Source organism: Ovis canadensis, chromosome 22 (genome assembly GCF_042477335.2).
Source record: "Ovis canadensis isolate MfBH-ARS-UI-01 breed Bighorn chromosome 22, ARS-UI_OviCan_v2, whole genome shotgun sequence".
NCBI lineage: Eukaryota > Metazoa > Chordata > Mammalia > Artiodactyla > Bovidae > Ovis > Ovis canadensis.
The window spans coordinates 40,046,158-40,063,722 of NC_091266.1; the positions used below are offsets into that span (position 1 = coordinate 40,046,158).

Here is a 17,565-nt window from a genome sequence, read left to right on the forward strand (position 1 = left end):
CATTTTTCCCCATGAAGGCTTCCTTGACTCAACCTTCTGGGAACTCCTTAAACACTTTCCCTGTACCCTTAGCATTTTATCTCCCAGTTGAACCCCCCCAAAGTCTGTTAAGTCTTCTGTGCAGGTGCTGGGGATATAGAGATCAAAGACACAGTCCCTGATCTGAAATTCTTGTGATGATACATGTATTATGAAACCTACTAGGTGCTGTAAAAGAGGAAAAACATTTAACTTTAGCTAGATGACTTGGGCAGAGGAGGAGAACGTGGGTTAATGGGAAGTGAGAAAGAAAGGAGATTTCGACTCTGATCCTAGTGAGTGGGAGGAGAAATCAAACAGAAGGAGGTGCATATGTGTTCATAGGCGTGCCTGTGTGCATGCATACACACGTGCCTGTGTTTTCCAGGCAGAAGAACCAAGTTAGATGACAAGCAGGAGAGGAGCCTGGCCTGTTATGGTAACTGTAAGCACATGATTCAAGAAGGCTTGTGTACAGGGTGTGCACTGAGAAATGGTACCAGCTCAAATCGGAAAGGTATGTTTGAGTGATTCAGTGAGGAATTTGGATTTTTATCCAGAAGAGGTCTGGGTGTCACTGGAAAATTTAAACATCTTTGGAACAATCATCCTGGCAGTAATGTAGAGAACAGATGGACCTGGTAAGTGAGATGCACAGAGAAAGCAGGGTGCAAGTCTAGGAGTCGGATGTGCAGGCACCCAGGCTAGAGCTTGGGCAGCGCTATTGATGCTCAAGAAGAGGAGTGAGAGACAAAATATATTTAGGCAAATAAAATGAATAAATGGGACAAAATAAAAGCAATCTCAGTTTTTCAGATAAATAAAACTTACTTACCTTCTTCTGTTGTCCCTGAAATGACTCATATTTCTTTACTTTTTCCAGAGGTTGTACTATTGGTAAAAAGCACAGTTAGCAGAATGAATAGAATTAGTGTTCTTTGAAGCAGCCCAACATATATCCAAGCCAGGCTTCAGCAATACATGAACCGTGAACTTCCACATGGTCAAGCTGGTTTCAGAAAAGGCAGAGGAACCAGAGATCAAATTGCCAACATCCACTGGATCATCGAAAAAGCAAGACAGTTCCAGAAAAAACATCTATTTCTGCTTTATTGACTATGCCAAAGCCTTTGACTGTGTCAGTTCAGTTCAGTCGCTCAGTCGTGTCCAACTTTTTGTGACCCCATGAATTGCAGCACACCAGGCCTCCCTGTCCATCACCAACTCCTGGAGTTCACCCAAACTCATGTGCATCGAGTCGGTGATGCCATCCAGCCATCTCATCCTCTGTCGTCCCCTTCTCCTCCTGCCCCCAATCCCTCCCAGCATCAGAGTCTTTTCCAATGAGTCAACTCTTCTCATGAGGTGAGCAAAGTATTGGAGTTTCAGCTTTAGCATCATTCCTTCCAAAGAACACTCAGGACTGATCTCCTTTACAATGGACTGGTTGGATCTCCTTGCAGTCCAAGGGACTCTCAAGAGTCTTCTCCAACACCACAGTTCAAAAGCATCAATTCTTCAGTGCTCAGCTTTCTTCACAGTCCAACTCTCACATCCATACATGACCACGGGAAAAACCATAGCCTTGACTAGATGGACTTTTGTTGGCAAAGTAATGTCTCTGCTTTTGAATATGTTTCTAGGTTGGTCATAACTTTTCTTCCAAGGAGTAAGTGTCTTTCAATTTTATGGGTGCAATCACCATCTACAGTGATTTTGGAGCCCCCCAAAATAAAGTCTGACACTGTTTCCACTGTTTCCCCATCTATTTCCCATGAAGTGGTGGGACCAGATGCTATGATCTTCGTTTTCTGAATGTTAAGCTTTAAGCCAACTTTTTCACTCTCCTCTTTCACTTTTGTCAAGAGGTTTTTTAGTTCCTCTTCACTTTCTGCCATAAGGGTGGTGTCATCTGCATATCTGAGGTTATTGACAATTCTCCCGGCAATCTTGATTCCAGCTTGTGCTTCTTCCAGCCCAGCGTTTCTCATGATGTACTCTGCATAGAAGTTAAATAAGCAGGGTGACAATATACAGCCTTGACGTACTCTTTTTCCTATTTGGAACCAGTCTGTTTTTCCATGTCCAGTTCTAACTGTTGCTTCCTGACCTGCATATAGGTTTCTCAAGAGGATCACAATAAACTGTGGAAAATTCTGAAAGAGATGGGAATACCAGACCACCTGACCTGCCTCTTGAGAAACCTATAATAGAAAGAGTTGTAAACATCAACGTATGTCATTTGCATTCACTAAAACTTGTGTTCAGACAAAAATCCCAAATGCTTCCCCATTTTTCCCAATTTAAACTGACAACCCAAGATTATATCATGTTTAGTACAGATGCAAGCAACCTCTCCTTCACAGTTTGTGACCACAGCCCATTTCACTTGCAATTCACTGCATACAGCAACAAAAATCAGCAAATAAAAGATTTGGAAGGCCAAAGAAAAATCAGCTAGGTGAGGTCTGTGGCTTAACAGCTTTACTAATTTAAAACTTCACCTATGGTAAAATGTGGCTTATCTCACTTATAATATACAATCAAGTTTAACATGATTATTAGGATACTATATCAGCGCTAAGAAAGTACATGTATATCTACTAAATTCATGTTTACATCATAAAATGTTAATCATAAAATCATGGACTTCCAAATCCTTTTTAGTCAGTTATATCAAAGGCTCTGAAGAACACGAAGGATGCTTTTCTCGTTAAGGAGGAAATCATGATTTTCTCAGAATTTCGCCCTAATTAAGTGGGCTCAGGTCTCATGGTGTTTGATTTGCTATTTTGATCTCAAAACCCAGGTTAAATCTGCAGAATAATTTGTAGTATGGAGTAAACAAGCCTAGGAATTGGTAATCTGTTATAAAAATTGTGTTTTAAAATACAGTTTGGTTTTGCTTTTTTTTAAGGGCAAGAAACACATAGTAAAAATATCTCACTGCCTTCCCTTTCTCCTTCCCTCTCCTCCTACATAATTCTTGGCAGTCAATTTTGAGCTCTTGAGGACAGCTTCAGTTACCAGCATAGTGGTCCAGAAGAGCTTCCTGTAATATTAGCTTGAGTATTGATTGAAAGGTGATGCATTTGGAAGGTTTGCCTTGAGAACTAATTAATATTTGTAAATTTGAGTCTCATAGGTATTCTCAATAGTCCACGTGTAATTCTTACCAGTAGTCTTTCAAACCTGTGGTAACATGCTACTTTCACTCCTTAAAATCAAGTGACTTCAGGTACTGGTTCACCATATCTTGATATCATTGATATTCATGAACTTCTTTTTCTGAAATGGATTCTCTTCCTAGAGTTTACTTTGGGGACTTAATCCCATTCTGAGTGCAGAAGAATCTACCTAGATGAGGGGAACAGTAAATCTGATTCTTTCAAACTATAAAAATAGAAAGTATTTATAGGGTTGTATTGGTGGGTAAAACTGGTTGATTGATTCATCCTAAAACCTAGTGACTGAAAATAAATTGCTATCCTTGTAGACAGTTATTGGAATGAAATAAAGTCAGGTTTACATACCTTCAGAACCTCAGGAAAATAGATCTGAATGAAAATAATATGCACTGGGAAACTGTTTTTTTTTTTTAAAGAGGAGCATCTTGCCAAAGATTCAAACTCATTACTTTTGGGGTAGCTTAATTGCACAAGCTTTATGCTAATTATTGTTATATTAAAATATTTGGCAGCTTAACAAAAATCTTAAACTTGTACATGCACGTTCAAAATACCCTGTTACAATGGCCCAGAGTTAGACTAGGAAAGCGTTTCAGAGAATGCCAACCCGTAGTAATGTTGTTGTTGTTTTTTTTCCTTTAAAACTGCAGTTTATAATTTATAATTTCTTAGGAACTTGCTTAACAAATATGTACGTGATTAGTTGCTTGCCCTCCAAAACCCAGCTCCATGTTCTTTGGTATCAAGGGATGCTTCCTGCCAAATGACAGGCTTTCAAAAGTCAAGAAGACCATCTTTGCTGGTGAGTGTTATTCCTACACTTGGTATGAATTTCACTCTCAGCACATCTTTGGCAGCATAAAGGTTGAGTTATCAATATCCAGCATTTATAAAAAGGTACAGATTCACAAGTTATAAACAAGTATGAGGAAGAGAGTAAAAACAGTACAATGGAGTACTGAGGAGTATTGACAAGAATTTAAGTAACTTTCTCAATGATTTAAAAAGAAGATAAAAGTTGGAAAGTGGCTACAAAGAAAAGGATAATTTGACTCAGAATTCGTAACTTACAAAAAGTGAAAAATAACTGAGATGATATAGGCACTTGATAGCTGCTATAATAATAACCATAGTGACATACGGGGAAATTTTGGGAGGTGGAAAGTTGGGAAGACCTTGAGCTAAAAGTGTACATTGTTGAATGAAAAGCATTACCTGTCTTAATCTTCTGTTAATAAAGTTTAAATAGCTGAATGAAGTCTTGGAGAAACATGTGAGGGTGAATATAGGCTCTATTCTATGCTCTTTTTCCAAGATCCTTTCTATGGGAGGGATATTTTTTTACTACAAAATATAGTGATATCATTTGCCAAATGTGGGTCATCAACATCATCACTAAACTTCACACATTATTTTTTGGAGAGCCACAGATGTGTGATAGAGGTGGAGAGCTGGGCAATGTTGATATCACTGGCAAGCAGTGTAATTTAGACACAGTGTGGGGTTAGTGAGCACTAGCCATGATTTTGGAGGTGGAAGGGAGAGGATCAGGAAGAGGTGCTTTTGTCAAGTTGTCTTCCTCACCTTTGGCCATGCTTTTCCAAGGGATCCTCCCTGGGGAGTCAGACCTCATGGTCAGAGGTTCTGGCATTCAGTGGGTTTCGTATTGCTCATAAACGTCCATGATGAAAATAGAAGACATCTTATGTTGCCTTTGGGAGCAGTGGCAAAGGGATCAAGTTTCAGTCTAGCTCTTAGATCCTGAAAGAAAGTGAAAGTGTTAGTCACTCAGTCATGTCTGACTCTTTGTGACCCCACGGACTGCAGCCCACCAGGCTCCTCTGTCCATGGAATTCTCCAGGCAAGAATACTGGAGTGGATGGCCATATCCTTCTCCTGGGGATCTTACTGACCCAGGGATTGAACCTGGGTCTCTTGCATTGCAGGCAGATTATTTACTGTCTGAGCCACCAGGGAAGACCTTAGATCTTGAGCTGAACCAGAAAATTCCTGGTTATACACTAATTCACAGATTTACTCTACTGCTACAGATGGCGCTAGTGGTAAAGAACCCACCTACCAATGCTGGAGACAGGGGTTCCATCCCTGGGTTGGTAAGATCCCCTGGAGGAGGGCATGGCAACCCATTCCAGTATTCTTGCCTGGAGAATCCCATGGACAGAGGAGCCTAGTGGGCTACAGTCCACAGGGTCACAAAGAGTTGGACACAACTGAAGCAACTTACCATGCATACGTACCATCAAAGTTTGGCAAGATGTGGAAGAGCAGAAGCCAAAAGGTCGACAGTGTCCTAGAACATGGTAGAATGGTCTCTTAACTCCTTATTTTCCTGGTACTAACATACATTCTTAAGGCATCCCAGGAGGCTCAGTGGTAAAGAATCCACCTGCCAATGCAGGAGATACAGAAGATGCAATTCAATCCCTGGGTCAAGAAGATCCCCTGAAGGAGGAAATGACAACCCACTCCACTATTCTTACCTGGAAAATCCTGTGGACAGAGGAACCTGGAGGGCTACAGTCCATGGGGTCCCAAAGAGTTGGATACAACTTAGCGACTGAGCAATGGACATTCTTACTCCTCCATCTTAAAAGAGCATCACCAAAAAGAAATCTTTTATATTCTCAAGACTAAAACAGTAATAAGAGGTGAGAGTAGAAAAGTGAGTTGACTTCTTTGTCAGCACTTCAAACAGATTTCAATACTGTGAAATTATCTTGGGAGTTGTTATCTCTCAACCTTCAGGTGGTTGAAGATGATTATAAGACATGTTCTGTTGCTTGAGGATTTGCTGACATCTATTGCCTTTTTTTCCCCTCTGAATAGGTGTAGGGGTGACATTTCTGAGTTAATAAAGGATTTGAGAAAGATGTGGCCTTGAGCAATACTTTTATTACCATTACTTTTCCACAATCTAGCTCCTCTGCCACGACCCTCCCACTCACCCACACCCTACCCCCTTCCTCACAGGTATTAATCTAACCTGAATCACTCTATTCTTCTCCAAGAGAACACACCCCACTAATAGCAGTGAATCAGACACTCTTACTTCTCTAGTCTCTAATGCACTTGACAAAATGCCAGATCTAATAGAATAAAAGGACAGGAACTTCATGTGAAAGGATCTCTTTAGGTTCTTGTTCAGTATACTACCCTCAACATTAGTTACCAGATCAATTTTCTGGTTGCCTGGTGGTAAACAGGTTTTTATCATTGATCTTCCACATATCTCCATGCTTGAAGTAGTCATTCTACTCAGTGAGGCGACCATTCAGGCATGCCTAATATCTAGTTCAAGGGCTCTTCCATCTTGAAGCTGAAAACGAAATCCTCTCTTTTTAACCTGATGAAAAAATATTAAAGAGTTTACTCTCAAAGAACACCCTTTGATAACAGTCTTCAATGGTCCCTGCAAGTAAATCAATTAAACATTACAGAATTCCATTTAAGATATCTAAGCAATAGCAAAAAGAAATAGAATTAGTTTCAAAAAAGAAATAGTCTGTCAATTATATAAAGGGAAATTTATAACGGCACACTAAAACACCTATCTTCATCATGGATAGGTCTGTAGGATGAGACTTGAATTCATGGCAGGAGAAACCTAGAGTGTTTTAAATCAATTTTTATTGGCGTATAGTTGCCTTGCAATGTTGTATTAGTTTCTGCTATACAGCAAAGTGAATCAGTTATATGTATACATATATTCCCCCTTTTTTGGATTCCTTCCCACTTGGGTCAGCACAGAGCACTGGGTAGAGGGGTAGAGCTCCCTGTGCTCAGTAGGTTCTCGTTATTTATTTATTTTTTACATAGCAGTGCATATAGGTCAGTTCCAATCTTCCAGTTCTTCCCACCCTCACTTCCCCCCCTTGCAGCCATATGTCTGTTTTCTATGTCTGTGTCTCTATTTCTGCTTTGCAAATAAGTTCATCTCTATCATTTTTCTAGATTCCACATATAAGCGACGTTGTATGATATCTGTTTTTCTCTTTCTGACTTACTTCACTCTGTATGACAGTCCCTAGATGACAGTCTTTCAACTTATATACCAGTGTCATAAGAAATATTGAACACTAGTTGAGAGAATTTAGTAGACCTTCTTGTGAGTGTTATACAGTTTAACTTGTTCTAATGTACTTTACAAATCAACTTAATCATGTGGATTATATACATTTCTTCACCCAAGTGAATTTGAATTCTGGTTTTAAAAGTGTGTATTTATATTTTAATTGTTAAAAAATACCTATGGATACTAACTGTGTCTACATGATATGAACTTTGTTGTCAATAAGAAAAGTCAATGGAATTGAATCTAGGTCATCCAGAGGTGACTGTTAAGATTATTATTAATGTTAAAAATTACAAAAAAATAGTATAATAAAATTTTAAATTGTAGCTTAAAAGAGTGTGAGTGTATGCATGTGTGCTTTGCTGTTCGGAGAGACAGAGAGACTATTCATTATTCTCTTTTTGCTATTAAAAAAGAAAAAACCCACATAAAGGTTTTTAGGTTTATGTCATTATCTCACCAACAATAATCATAGACAAGAATGGACAGAAGCATTTTACCACACCCTGATGAATAACAAAGTGGTGAACAGTAGCCTTGGGTATGAAATTTAAAAACACACAGAGAAAGCCTGCCTTAGGTTAATATTAATTACTATCATCACTGAATTCTATTGCTCAAATTGTTCTCTATGGTGGAGTAGGAGCCTTGCCTTCTGGTTCTCTAGGGCAGGATTTTTCCTTGCCTGAAGTTTGAATACAATAAAACATACTGTCTGAAACATATTATGAAACATACAATGTCATGTGTGGGAAACAACTACTTACAGGCCAGTAAACTCCAGGCTCTGAAAGACATGGAAATGATTGCTAGGCCTTATCTCAAGATACAATGAAAACTATAGAGGCTATATTCCAGATCCCTTAGAGTAAATTGAGAGTGAAAGTTCTATTTCCACTTTGGTATGTAATGGGAGTAAGTAAAACTTGTGCATGGGAAGATCGTTCAGTTCTAACAACACTGGAAATCAGAGATGTAGGTCAACAAATGCACATTTCTGAAATACAGGTTCTTCTGAGTACTCCTTCTACAGTTCTTTGAAAATGTGGCCAAAACAATCCCATTTAATATACAGGTTCATATAGTAAGCAAGTCAGAACATTTGCTAGGCAAGATGTTTTCATTTATGGAGCCAGCAAAAACACAGTTCTAAGCTTAGGTTATAATGATAAAAGGGTTTTGGAGCAGCTGATTTTAGGGAATCATAAAAACAACCCAATGTTATGCCCCAAGGTGTAAAGAATATGCAGAGTGTGCATTGTGCTTTTAGTGTCAGGACAAATCACTCTGCTTTTTTCAGTGTAGCTGATGCCAATGGATGAGCAAAGGGAGAAATAAACGCACAGACTTGGATCTGTGGCTTAGCAAGCCAAAATCACAAGTTCTCACTTTCATTTTGTAAATTCCTTGAGATTTATATAATTTTTGAAAATTTTAAAAGAATCATAATACCTTATTTAACTATATGTGGCAGCTCCAAGTTTTCTGCTATTTATGGCTTACGTCCTACAAATCATTGCATCTTTTAAAAATCTAAGGCCTTTTGAGGGGAGATAAGGGATGGATGAAAGGATTATATGATGCATTCCTTTAGATCAATTAGAGTGATGACGATATTGTAGTTCCTTATATAACAACTTTTGAGTGCTTCCTAGATACCTATTGCCGCTTTTCACTGCCTGTCCTGAATTCTCATTTAATTCTTCAAATCCTAGGAGGACTGATATTATATCCCCTCTTTATGGATGAGGAAGCTGAGACACAGACACATTCCATTATAAACAACACAAAGGCGCTGGGATCTGAACCTAAGCAATTTGACTCCAACATTTATGTTCTTAATCACTGCATTAGGTGGTCTTCAAGTTCTGTAGATACATTCCACTGTTTAGCACTCAGTTATTCCTTCTGGGTCCTTGCTACTTGTAAGCCATTTATATCAGATATTAGTAAAAAGACAGTGTCAACATTTAAAATGGCTATTCCTTAGAATTCAAAACACTGCCCCGCTAAAATTCCCAACTTCCACGTGACTCAGAAATTACTTAACTGTCTTTTCCCAAACTCAGTGCTCCACCCAATTAGTTCACTTTGTTGTTGCACAGCAACGGAACCTCGCTACACAGGAAACGAGGAGGGTTATTTTAGACCGAGGATGCCACTGCCCAGTATTCAGCCAGGGTTTGGACCAACCTAATCTTAGTCATTGTTCTGCTTCCTGTATTGCACCCCAACGACTCTCCTTGGGCTACATTTTTTCTTTCAGGTTTGACGAAAAGATTCGGAGCCAAGCTAAGAAATCTAAATTTTCAGACAGATTCGCCAAAAGAAGGAAGAGAAAAAAACAAAAACAAAAAACCACCCGTGGCGGGACCGCAGACTTTGAGGCAGCAGTCTAAAAGAAGCTCTACTGGTTCCGCTGGGGTTCTTAGATTTCTAATGTGTCTGACTGTCAACGGGCCATTGACCCATCTTTTTGTAGTCTTTGCCTTTGGAGTTTACAAGCTGTAAATATAACACACAGCAGGCCCGGAGTCTCTGGGTCCCGTGGAATCTGAGAAAAGGCCTTTGCTGTGCGGAGCGCGAAGAGACTGATGGGAGCTAGGAGAACAGGAGGGGCATTCTCAGGCGTCCTTTAGAAACACAAAAACCAGGAAGCAGCAAAGGAAGGCGGTATGAAAAAAGAGCGAGAAGAAGCCGCGAAGAAAAGCGCGCACCTCATGGGAACCGTTAGTTGCTTTAAAGCTCTTCCCAGCAAACGGCCGCGCGCGCAGTGCCGCGACTCTCGGGCGCTGGGCGGAGCAGAGCCGCGCGTATCGGTCAACTCGGCCAATCACGCGTCACGGCCCCTCCGTTTCGTCCTGCCCCCTTGCGGAATCTCGAGGCCGCGCGCGCGCAGTCCCGCCTCTCCGGGCGCTGGGCGGAGAGGACCTGTGTGTCAATCAATCTGGCCAATCGCGCGTCTCTTCCTCCTCCCGCGCGGCCCGGCCTCTGAAACGGCGCCCCGGCTAGCGCGCTCTTTGTGCTGTCTGGGGATGGCTGAGGGAGGTACCGTGCGGGGTGTGGGGTGGGTGTCTGACAGCTGAACTTCTTCGGGGTTCGGATGGGGAATTGAATAATGCTCCCTTTCCGCCGTCAAGGCACCTCTCAGCTCCACGTCAGGTTTTGGGTGTCTCGAGGGCTCGTGTGGGCCTTCTGTAGTGGCTGGAGGGGAGGGAGGGCTCCTCTGGTATTTTACCCTGTAAAGTTGATGGCCTTTGAGAAACTTCAGTCTCTCCTTTTCACGGTCTCTTCGCTATTTAATTGAAAACGATGCAGACAGGAGTAAACTTACCTGTGCTTGTGCTCCTTATTCCTCACCCCCGGGGGGCGTTAGTTTTAGGCACACAGCTTCTAGGATTTAGGGTAGTGTGACAGGTCTGATTATGTTTATTTAAGTGGGATAGTAGTGGGAAATAGGAGAATGTGATCCATAATCAAGAGGAAGAGTAATCAATAGATAAAGGCATAAGATGAACTCAATTTAAACACCGACAAGCACTTTAAAGAAGTTATAAATATATTTTTTTAATTTTAAAATATTGTCTTCTGTTGTGGCTCAGCTGGTAAAGAATCCACCTGCAATACGGTAGACCTGGGTTCGATCCCTGGGTTGGGAAGATCCCCTGGAGAAGGGACCGGCTACCCACTCCAGTATTCTGGCCTGGAGAACGCCATGGACTGTATAGACCATGGGGTCGCAAAGAGTCGGACACGACTGAGCGATTTGCACTTAAAGCACTAAAGGATTTCAATTACATTTTCCTTCATTGTGAAACTGGCTTAATGAGATTAAAGAATTCCTGAATGTTATTCTCCTCCCCGCCTACCCCGCCCCACCACCATATGGCAGGTTTTGAGACTTTTATCAGTCAGTAAAAACAAATGGAGAGTTCTTTATATGAGATGCTAGCTGGGTAACTTGTCATGAAAAAACTAGTAGTCACCATAATGACCAACAATCTAATTTAGGGAAGTAAACAGAAAATTGCACACAAAAAAGCAAGAATGAATCACAGCTAAGTGAAAGGAAGTTGTTTAAAATTGAATATATAGAGGTGTGGGCAAAGTTGATTTCTGTTTTGTCATTATTTTCTGTTTTTTAGAAGTAAAGCAAGATTTCAAGATGGAAAGTCTATCAAACTCGGCTTTGATGTTACCTAGCACTCCACAAGCTGGTGCCAATCCACCATCTCCCCATTCAAGTAGTTCAAGAAAACAAGTATGAAAATCTCAGTTCTTTCACTGGATGTATATTTCTAAGTATTGCAGTAATGGTGGTTTTAAGTCTACTGAACATTGTCAATAGTGTGTAGGTTAATAAGTAAAATTTTTGTTAACATCATTTTAGGTGTTTCCTTTTAGAAAATGTATTGGACCTTCCTCTTAGATTTTCATCCTGACTCAATTATTTTCATTTATTTTCAGTTCAGGTTATTACAGCATTCCAAACAAAAAGTTTGATGTCATGGAGGTCTTTGGTGGAAAGATCTTTTTCCTTAATTTGTAACTAAGCACCTAACCATATCAGGCTTGGACTAATTGCTGAACAAATGTTTGTGATTACTGAGTAGAAGAGTGCTGGCTTAAAAAGAGAATAAAACTTAGTGGAGCTTCCAGAAATTGAAAGGTATTTTGTGATGGTTACTTTAGATATATGGAGACAGAAAGCCATCTAGTGGTGTCTGCCACAGAAATGTAGTCTTGATTCCTAGTAGATTTATTTATATCAAGAATGTTTTTCTTGATTGACATTAACGTTTGATGCCTTTTTCAGCCTATGAGTGCAACCCTTAGAGAACGATTAAGGAAAACCAGATCTTCATTTAATTCCTGTTATAGTGTGGTAAAACGGCTTAAAGTAGAGAGTGAGGAAAATGATCAGACTTTTTCACAGAAATCAGCACCTTCAACAGAAGAAAACTGTTTGGAATTTCACGAAAAATTTAAACACATAGATAGTGAATTTGAAGAAAGTACATATTTGAAAGATACCTTCAAGAATATCAATGTTTGTGAATCTAAATCACTTGATGCTGAGCCATCCAGTGATCTCCAAAATGACTTTATGAATGAGAATCTTGCCAAGCATGAACTAAACAAAGAAAAAGCAGAATTGATGAAGCAGATTCACGAGAAAGAAGACCTTCTTCGGAGGCTGAAGCTAGTCAAAATGTATAGATCAAAGGTGAGAAGAATTTCAGAGCCATTGCCTAATAATTTTTTTGTTTGTTTGTTTTTAGATAAATGGTAGGAAAATATTTCAAAAAGAAAATACAACTTTATTTTACAATACTTAGAAATAAGCCAATTACCAAGAGACCTGGCTTCCAACAACTTTAACTCAAATATAAGTCATAGATTTAGAGAAGAGGCCTTAAACACCAAGTATACATTTTTGAAAGCCCCAGCCCACATTTAATATGCAGTTGAAGCTTTTCCCTCTAGTTTCCATCCCACAGCAGTATTAGAAGTTTCAAATGTTAGCTGCAAATTGCAATGAGAACAGAAGCAACAGTGACAGTGAAGAGAAAAAGGCTAAAAATGGGCCACAGAGTACAATAAAAAGTATTTTTAGTAATGATTTTGTGTAATTAAATTATTACCAACAAATTATTAAAATGTTTCATGCATTTTCTTTTAAGAAAACAACAAAAATATAATAAATTTCAGATCTCGATCCAGGTAGGTTGAAATGAATAGAATTTGGGCACTTGGAAGATGACCCTTATTTATCTGCATTATTCATTTATATTGTAATTGCTCTTTTCCAGTGTGTAATCAATGATGGAATGCTATACCTTATTTGCTCTTCTGAATTTTTAGGATTTCTCTAAATACAACTACTTGAGTTTTATGAGATTGTGACACTGAAAAATATTAATTTGAATATAAGCTTTAAAGTATAGCTGTAGTAGAAAAAGTAGATATTTTTAACCTATATTGTAGCTTCTTTACATAGTTTTGCCTTATTTTTTTCTCTGAAGGTAAGGTTTTTACTTAAAACCATTTTTCTTTTTTTCTGGGTAGACGTCCCATTCATGTCCAAATATGTCCCTTTAAACCTACTATGCATTGACTGATTTAACAACTTTCGTTAAGTAAGTTAAAATAGGATGACATACATTCATGCCTTTGTTTTGTTTCTGTTTCAGAATGACCTGTCTCAGTTACAGTTGTTAATAGAGAAGTGGAGAAGCTGTAGCCAGCAGTTGCTTTATGAGTTGCAGTCAGCTATGTCTGAGGAGAACAAGAAACTAAGCCTTACTCAGCTGATAGACCATTATGGGTTAGATGATAAATTGCTACACTATAACAGAAATGAAGAAGAATTTATAGGTGTTTAATTCATAATTTTATTCTCCAGAATATCTTTGTGAATGACAACTTAATTAAAAGATACTTATACATTTTAAAGGGAAGATATAAACCATTAGGGCTCGGAGAAAGGTATCCTGGTGAACCTGGATCAATTTAGGGCCTATGTTATATAAATATAAACAAGGTTCAAAAATGAAAATTTAGTGTTTTGAATAAATTTCCCAAAGAAAACTTGCCAGTTAAAGAAAGGTGAAAAAAATGTTTTTAATTAAATCATGTTAAGATAATTTGGAGAACTGTGGAAGTGAGTTTTAATACACTGTTTTATTTATTGTGGTAAAACGTTTTATTTTAAATGTTCACTAGTCCATCTAGTGAATGTCTAAATGTAAACTTGTCTAAAAATACTTGCTTCCCCTAAGTTTATGCCTCTGCCTTGTTTTCACCCATTTACCTCATGTTTATCTGGATGGTATAGCAGGTATTTAAACTCATGTTCAAAATTATATTAGTTTCTGTCTCTTCAAATTTGTCACTTGTATTCTGTATCTCATTTAGTGAAATGATCATCTATTCTTTATAAAACCACATATGCTCATTTCCCACTTCAAGGCATGGAATACAGCGTCTTTTACATTCATCTGCCTTTCCAATCATATCTGTGAAAAAGGTTAAAGTTGGCATATCTATTCCATTAATAGGCTTCCCTGTGGCTCAACTGGTAAAGAATCTGCCTGCAATGCTGGAGACCTGGGTTCGATCCCTGGGTTGGGAAGATCCCCTGGAGAAGGGAATGGCTACCCACTCCAGTATTCTGGCCTAGAGAATTCCAGGGACTGTATAGTCCATGGGGTTGCAAAGAGTCAGGCACTACTGACTTTCACTTTCACTCCATTAACAGTGACTCAGCCGAAACCCACCTTCACTGGGGGTGGTACCTAATCTGTTATCCTGGCCATAGATAGACATATGACCCAACCTGGCCCAGTCCTTGAGAATCTGAAACTAAAGAAAAGAAAGCCCATCTCTTTTTGTGACCAGAGCAGTTGTATGTGAACTTGGAAGCAGAAAAGCTTGTGTGTTTTAAGTGTGCCCTTACAGGGAAAGGCAGAGAGAGAACTTTGTGAGTCAGTGGTTTCTTGGTTCAGTCTTCCTGAGGACTTTCTGGGATTTCTGTTCTTGGGTCGTTTTAAGGGCTAACACAGCTTTGCTTGGGTTTTTTTGTTTTAGTTTCCCCCTACCCCCAACCAAAAAAAAAAATTCTTAAAAAAAAAAGTACTTCCCCTGCTACTTGGTAAATAGCTATTACCCTAAGCTCCCCCTGCCCTCTACTCCCAAGTGCTCCTTTTTTTTCAGTCCAGTCCTTCCCCATGAGCCAACAAACTATTAATGTTGGCATATCAGGATTTTGCTCTTGTATGCATTCTGTTAGTGCCCATGTTACTTACCCTCCCCACCCCCCTCCCCAGTTCTTACCTTCTAGACATTGCCATTGTCACTGGCTTCTGTGAATCCAAGAGGACTGGCCCAGTCCTCACATGAGCCTTCCCTGGCTCTAGTATTCCCAGATGGGCATCCCTGGGAAGCTATGTTGACTAGCCTCCACTGCTTCTTACTGCTCAGCCTGAGGGTCTAAGTGGGGCTGGGGAAGTGGCTTCCCTGGTGGTGCTGGCATTTGACTGCAGCTGCCCCACTGCTGATTAGCACATCTGGAGTCACTCTCAGATGTCCACTTGGAAGAAAGTACAGCATCAGTGAGACTCTGGTTTGGGAGAGCTGGGGAGGAGGTGGGGGTACAGTCAGGGGGATTTTTAAGGCCTTGGCTGAGGGCTCCAGCAGCTCAGTGGGCATTTCTACAAGCGGAGGGAGATCATGGAGTATGGATGGGGCTCATGGGAGAGGTTGGGGCCTAGGGATGCCCTTGAAGCAGTCCCCTTTTAAATAACTTGTTAATTTCACCTCCATTTAATAGGATATATATTTTTAAAGAACTAGTGAATAAGAAATATTTTTATCCATTAAGATGAAAACTAACACTTAGCATTTGCTTAGACCATATTTCTAAAAATATGTTAACTCACTTGAGTATTATAATTACCAAACACTCCAGTTTTAAAGATGAGGAAATTTTAAGATCAAGTGGTTATTTATCCCAAGGAACCCAGCAACCGAGCTCATACTCTTAGGGCCTATCCTCAAAACCCTGTTATGTTTGACTCAGTTAATTATATTACTACTTGATAAAATAGATAATATTTTAAAGGGCTATAAAAATATGAATATAACTGCTGTTAGTTCAGCAGAAGCTGAGAAGAATCAGAGAGCGTTGGGTTGCACGACCCATGTGCCTTTCCAAAGCACCTACCAACACCCTCAAACCAGAAGATGCCTCCTGTTGCAAGTGCTGCTATGCTACTAGAATTCATCCTGGGGGCAAGAGACTTTTGCTAATTTCCATTCTATCTATGCCTCAAAGATGAGGCATTTAAGCAAGGAGCATTGCAAGATCACTCAGGGTGGACATTAAGAAACAGAAACCACACAGGTTGTTTTAAGACCCAGCAATCCACAGAGCACTGTCCAGTGATATTTATGGCCTTGACTAGTAACAAATGGAGGCTCCAACAGTTAATTTAGGTGACATGGAAATGTTACTAATGGACACTACCATGCTTAATAAGCCAAACTGACTAGGACTCATTGTAGGTCTAAGAAGGGGAGTTGTCAAAATGATACTGACTCTTATTTTTCTTACTATTCCCACTAAACTGGTGATCACTGAACAGGTGATCAATTATGGTACTATCCTGGCAGTTTTTAAACAGAAGTTTTTAAAACTTCTAGAAAATTTTTTTTTCTAAATATAATATTTTATAATTGCCCTCTTGGCTTTACCTACACCAGTGTACACTGTATATGGTATTGCAGATTAAACTTAACAATTCACGAATTGCAGAACAATGAGACATTGATACCATTTGGAGATTGTGGTCAATGATCCTGCTGATTATCACCTTGGAATGCAGTCAGTCCATAGGCTATGGAAAGGCAAAGCAGTTTTCTGAACAGTTAATCTCATTACTTATCATCATCTACATGAATAAAGTGATAAACTATTTCATGGAAGTATAAGAATTCTTATCACCATATTCCTTCGCTTGTGGCTGTGTTTCTCCACACCAAACAATTCTCAAACACCATGTGGATGTCCTATAATACAATTCAACTCAGTTCTGACATCTATCTGGAGATAGCATCAAATTCCACAAGTTAAGGTCTTAGTCCCATAAGACTGCCCTCCACTTTAGATGTCAACTGAAAGCCTACATTGTCAACTCTGCTTCTGACCCATTGGCAATAAATAGGTTCCCGAGACTCTCCTTCCTTGGGTTCAATTAATTTGCTAGAATGGCTCACGAAACTCAGAGAAACATTTACCAAATTACTGTATAAAAGGATCTGACTCAGGAACCTCCAGATGGAAGAAATGCATAAGGCAAGGTATGGGAAAAGACTCAGAGCTTACTTGCTCTCAGCACTCTCTCCAAACCCTGCCCTTGTGGGGTTTTATGGAGACCTCATTACATAGGAATGATTGATTAAATCACTGGTCATTGGTGATCAGTTCAACTTCCAGTTCCTTTACCTTCCCTGGAGGTGGGGGTGAGGGTGGGAGTGTGGGAAGGCTGGGTAGGTGGATTGGAGGTTGGGACACAGCGTTGGTTCGGGCAACCAGCCTCTATCCTTACGTGTAGTCCAAAAGTCACCTCATTAACAAGATACCTGTACCTCTCTCATCACTTAGGGAATTCCAAGTGTTTTAGGACCTCTGTGCCAGGAATGGGGTCGAAGACCAAATGTATATTTCTTCTTATAAATCACAATATCACAAAATGAGAAGACGTG

At 39.7% G+C, this 17,565-nt stretch overlaps 1 protein-coding gene and 1 long non-coding RNA gene across 4 annotated transcripts in view; one reads left to right on the forward strand and one right to left on the reverse strand.

Annotated features, from left to right (window-relative positions):
* LOC138427538 (uncharacterized) overlaps positions 1-10,157 on the reverse strand; it is a 24,668-nt gene extending 14,511 nt beyond the window's left edge. For both annotated transcript variants that reach the window (XR_011252045.1, XR_011252046.1), the window contains exons 1-6: positions 10,017-10,157; positions 6,397-6,570; positions 5,708-5,813; positions 5,465-5,613; positions 4,791-4,967; positions 854-2,017 (exon numbers count right to left, since the gene is read on the reverse strand). This is a non-coding gene — a long non-coding RNA (uncharacterized lncRNA). The remainder of the gene's footprint in view (positions 1-853; positions 2,018-4,790; positions 4,968-5,464; positions 5,614-5,707; positions 5,814-6,396; positions 6,571-10,016) is intronic.
* SFR1 (SWI5 dependent homologous recombination repair protein 1) lies at positions 9,470-14,187 on the forward strand. Of its 2 annotated transcripts, none has more exons than XM_069567047.1 (4): positions 9,470-10,347; positions 11,445-11,560; positions 12,116-12,526; positions 13,494-14,187. In XM_069567047.1, exons 1-4 carry the CDS (start codon positions 9,975-9,977, stop codon positions 13,683-13,685), a joined length of 1,092 nt encoding a protein of 363 aa, XP_069423148.1. In that variant the 5' UTR covers positions 9,470-9,974; the 3' UTR covers positions 13,686-14,187. The 2 variants fall into 2 exon arrangements, with proteins under 2 accessions (XP_069423148.1, XP_069423149.1); XM_069567048.1 differs by having other exon boundaries at positions 10,222-10,366.
* The last annotated feature ends 3,378 nt before the right edge of the window (positions 14,188-17,565 follow it).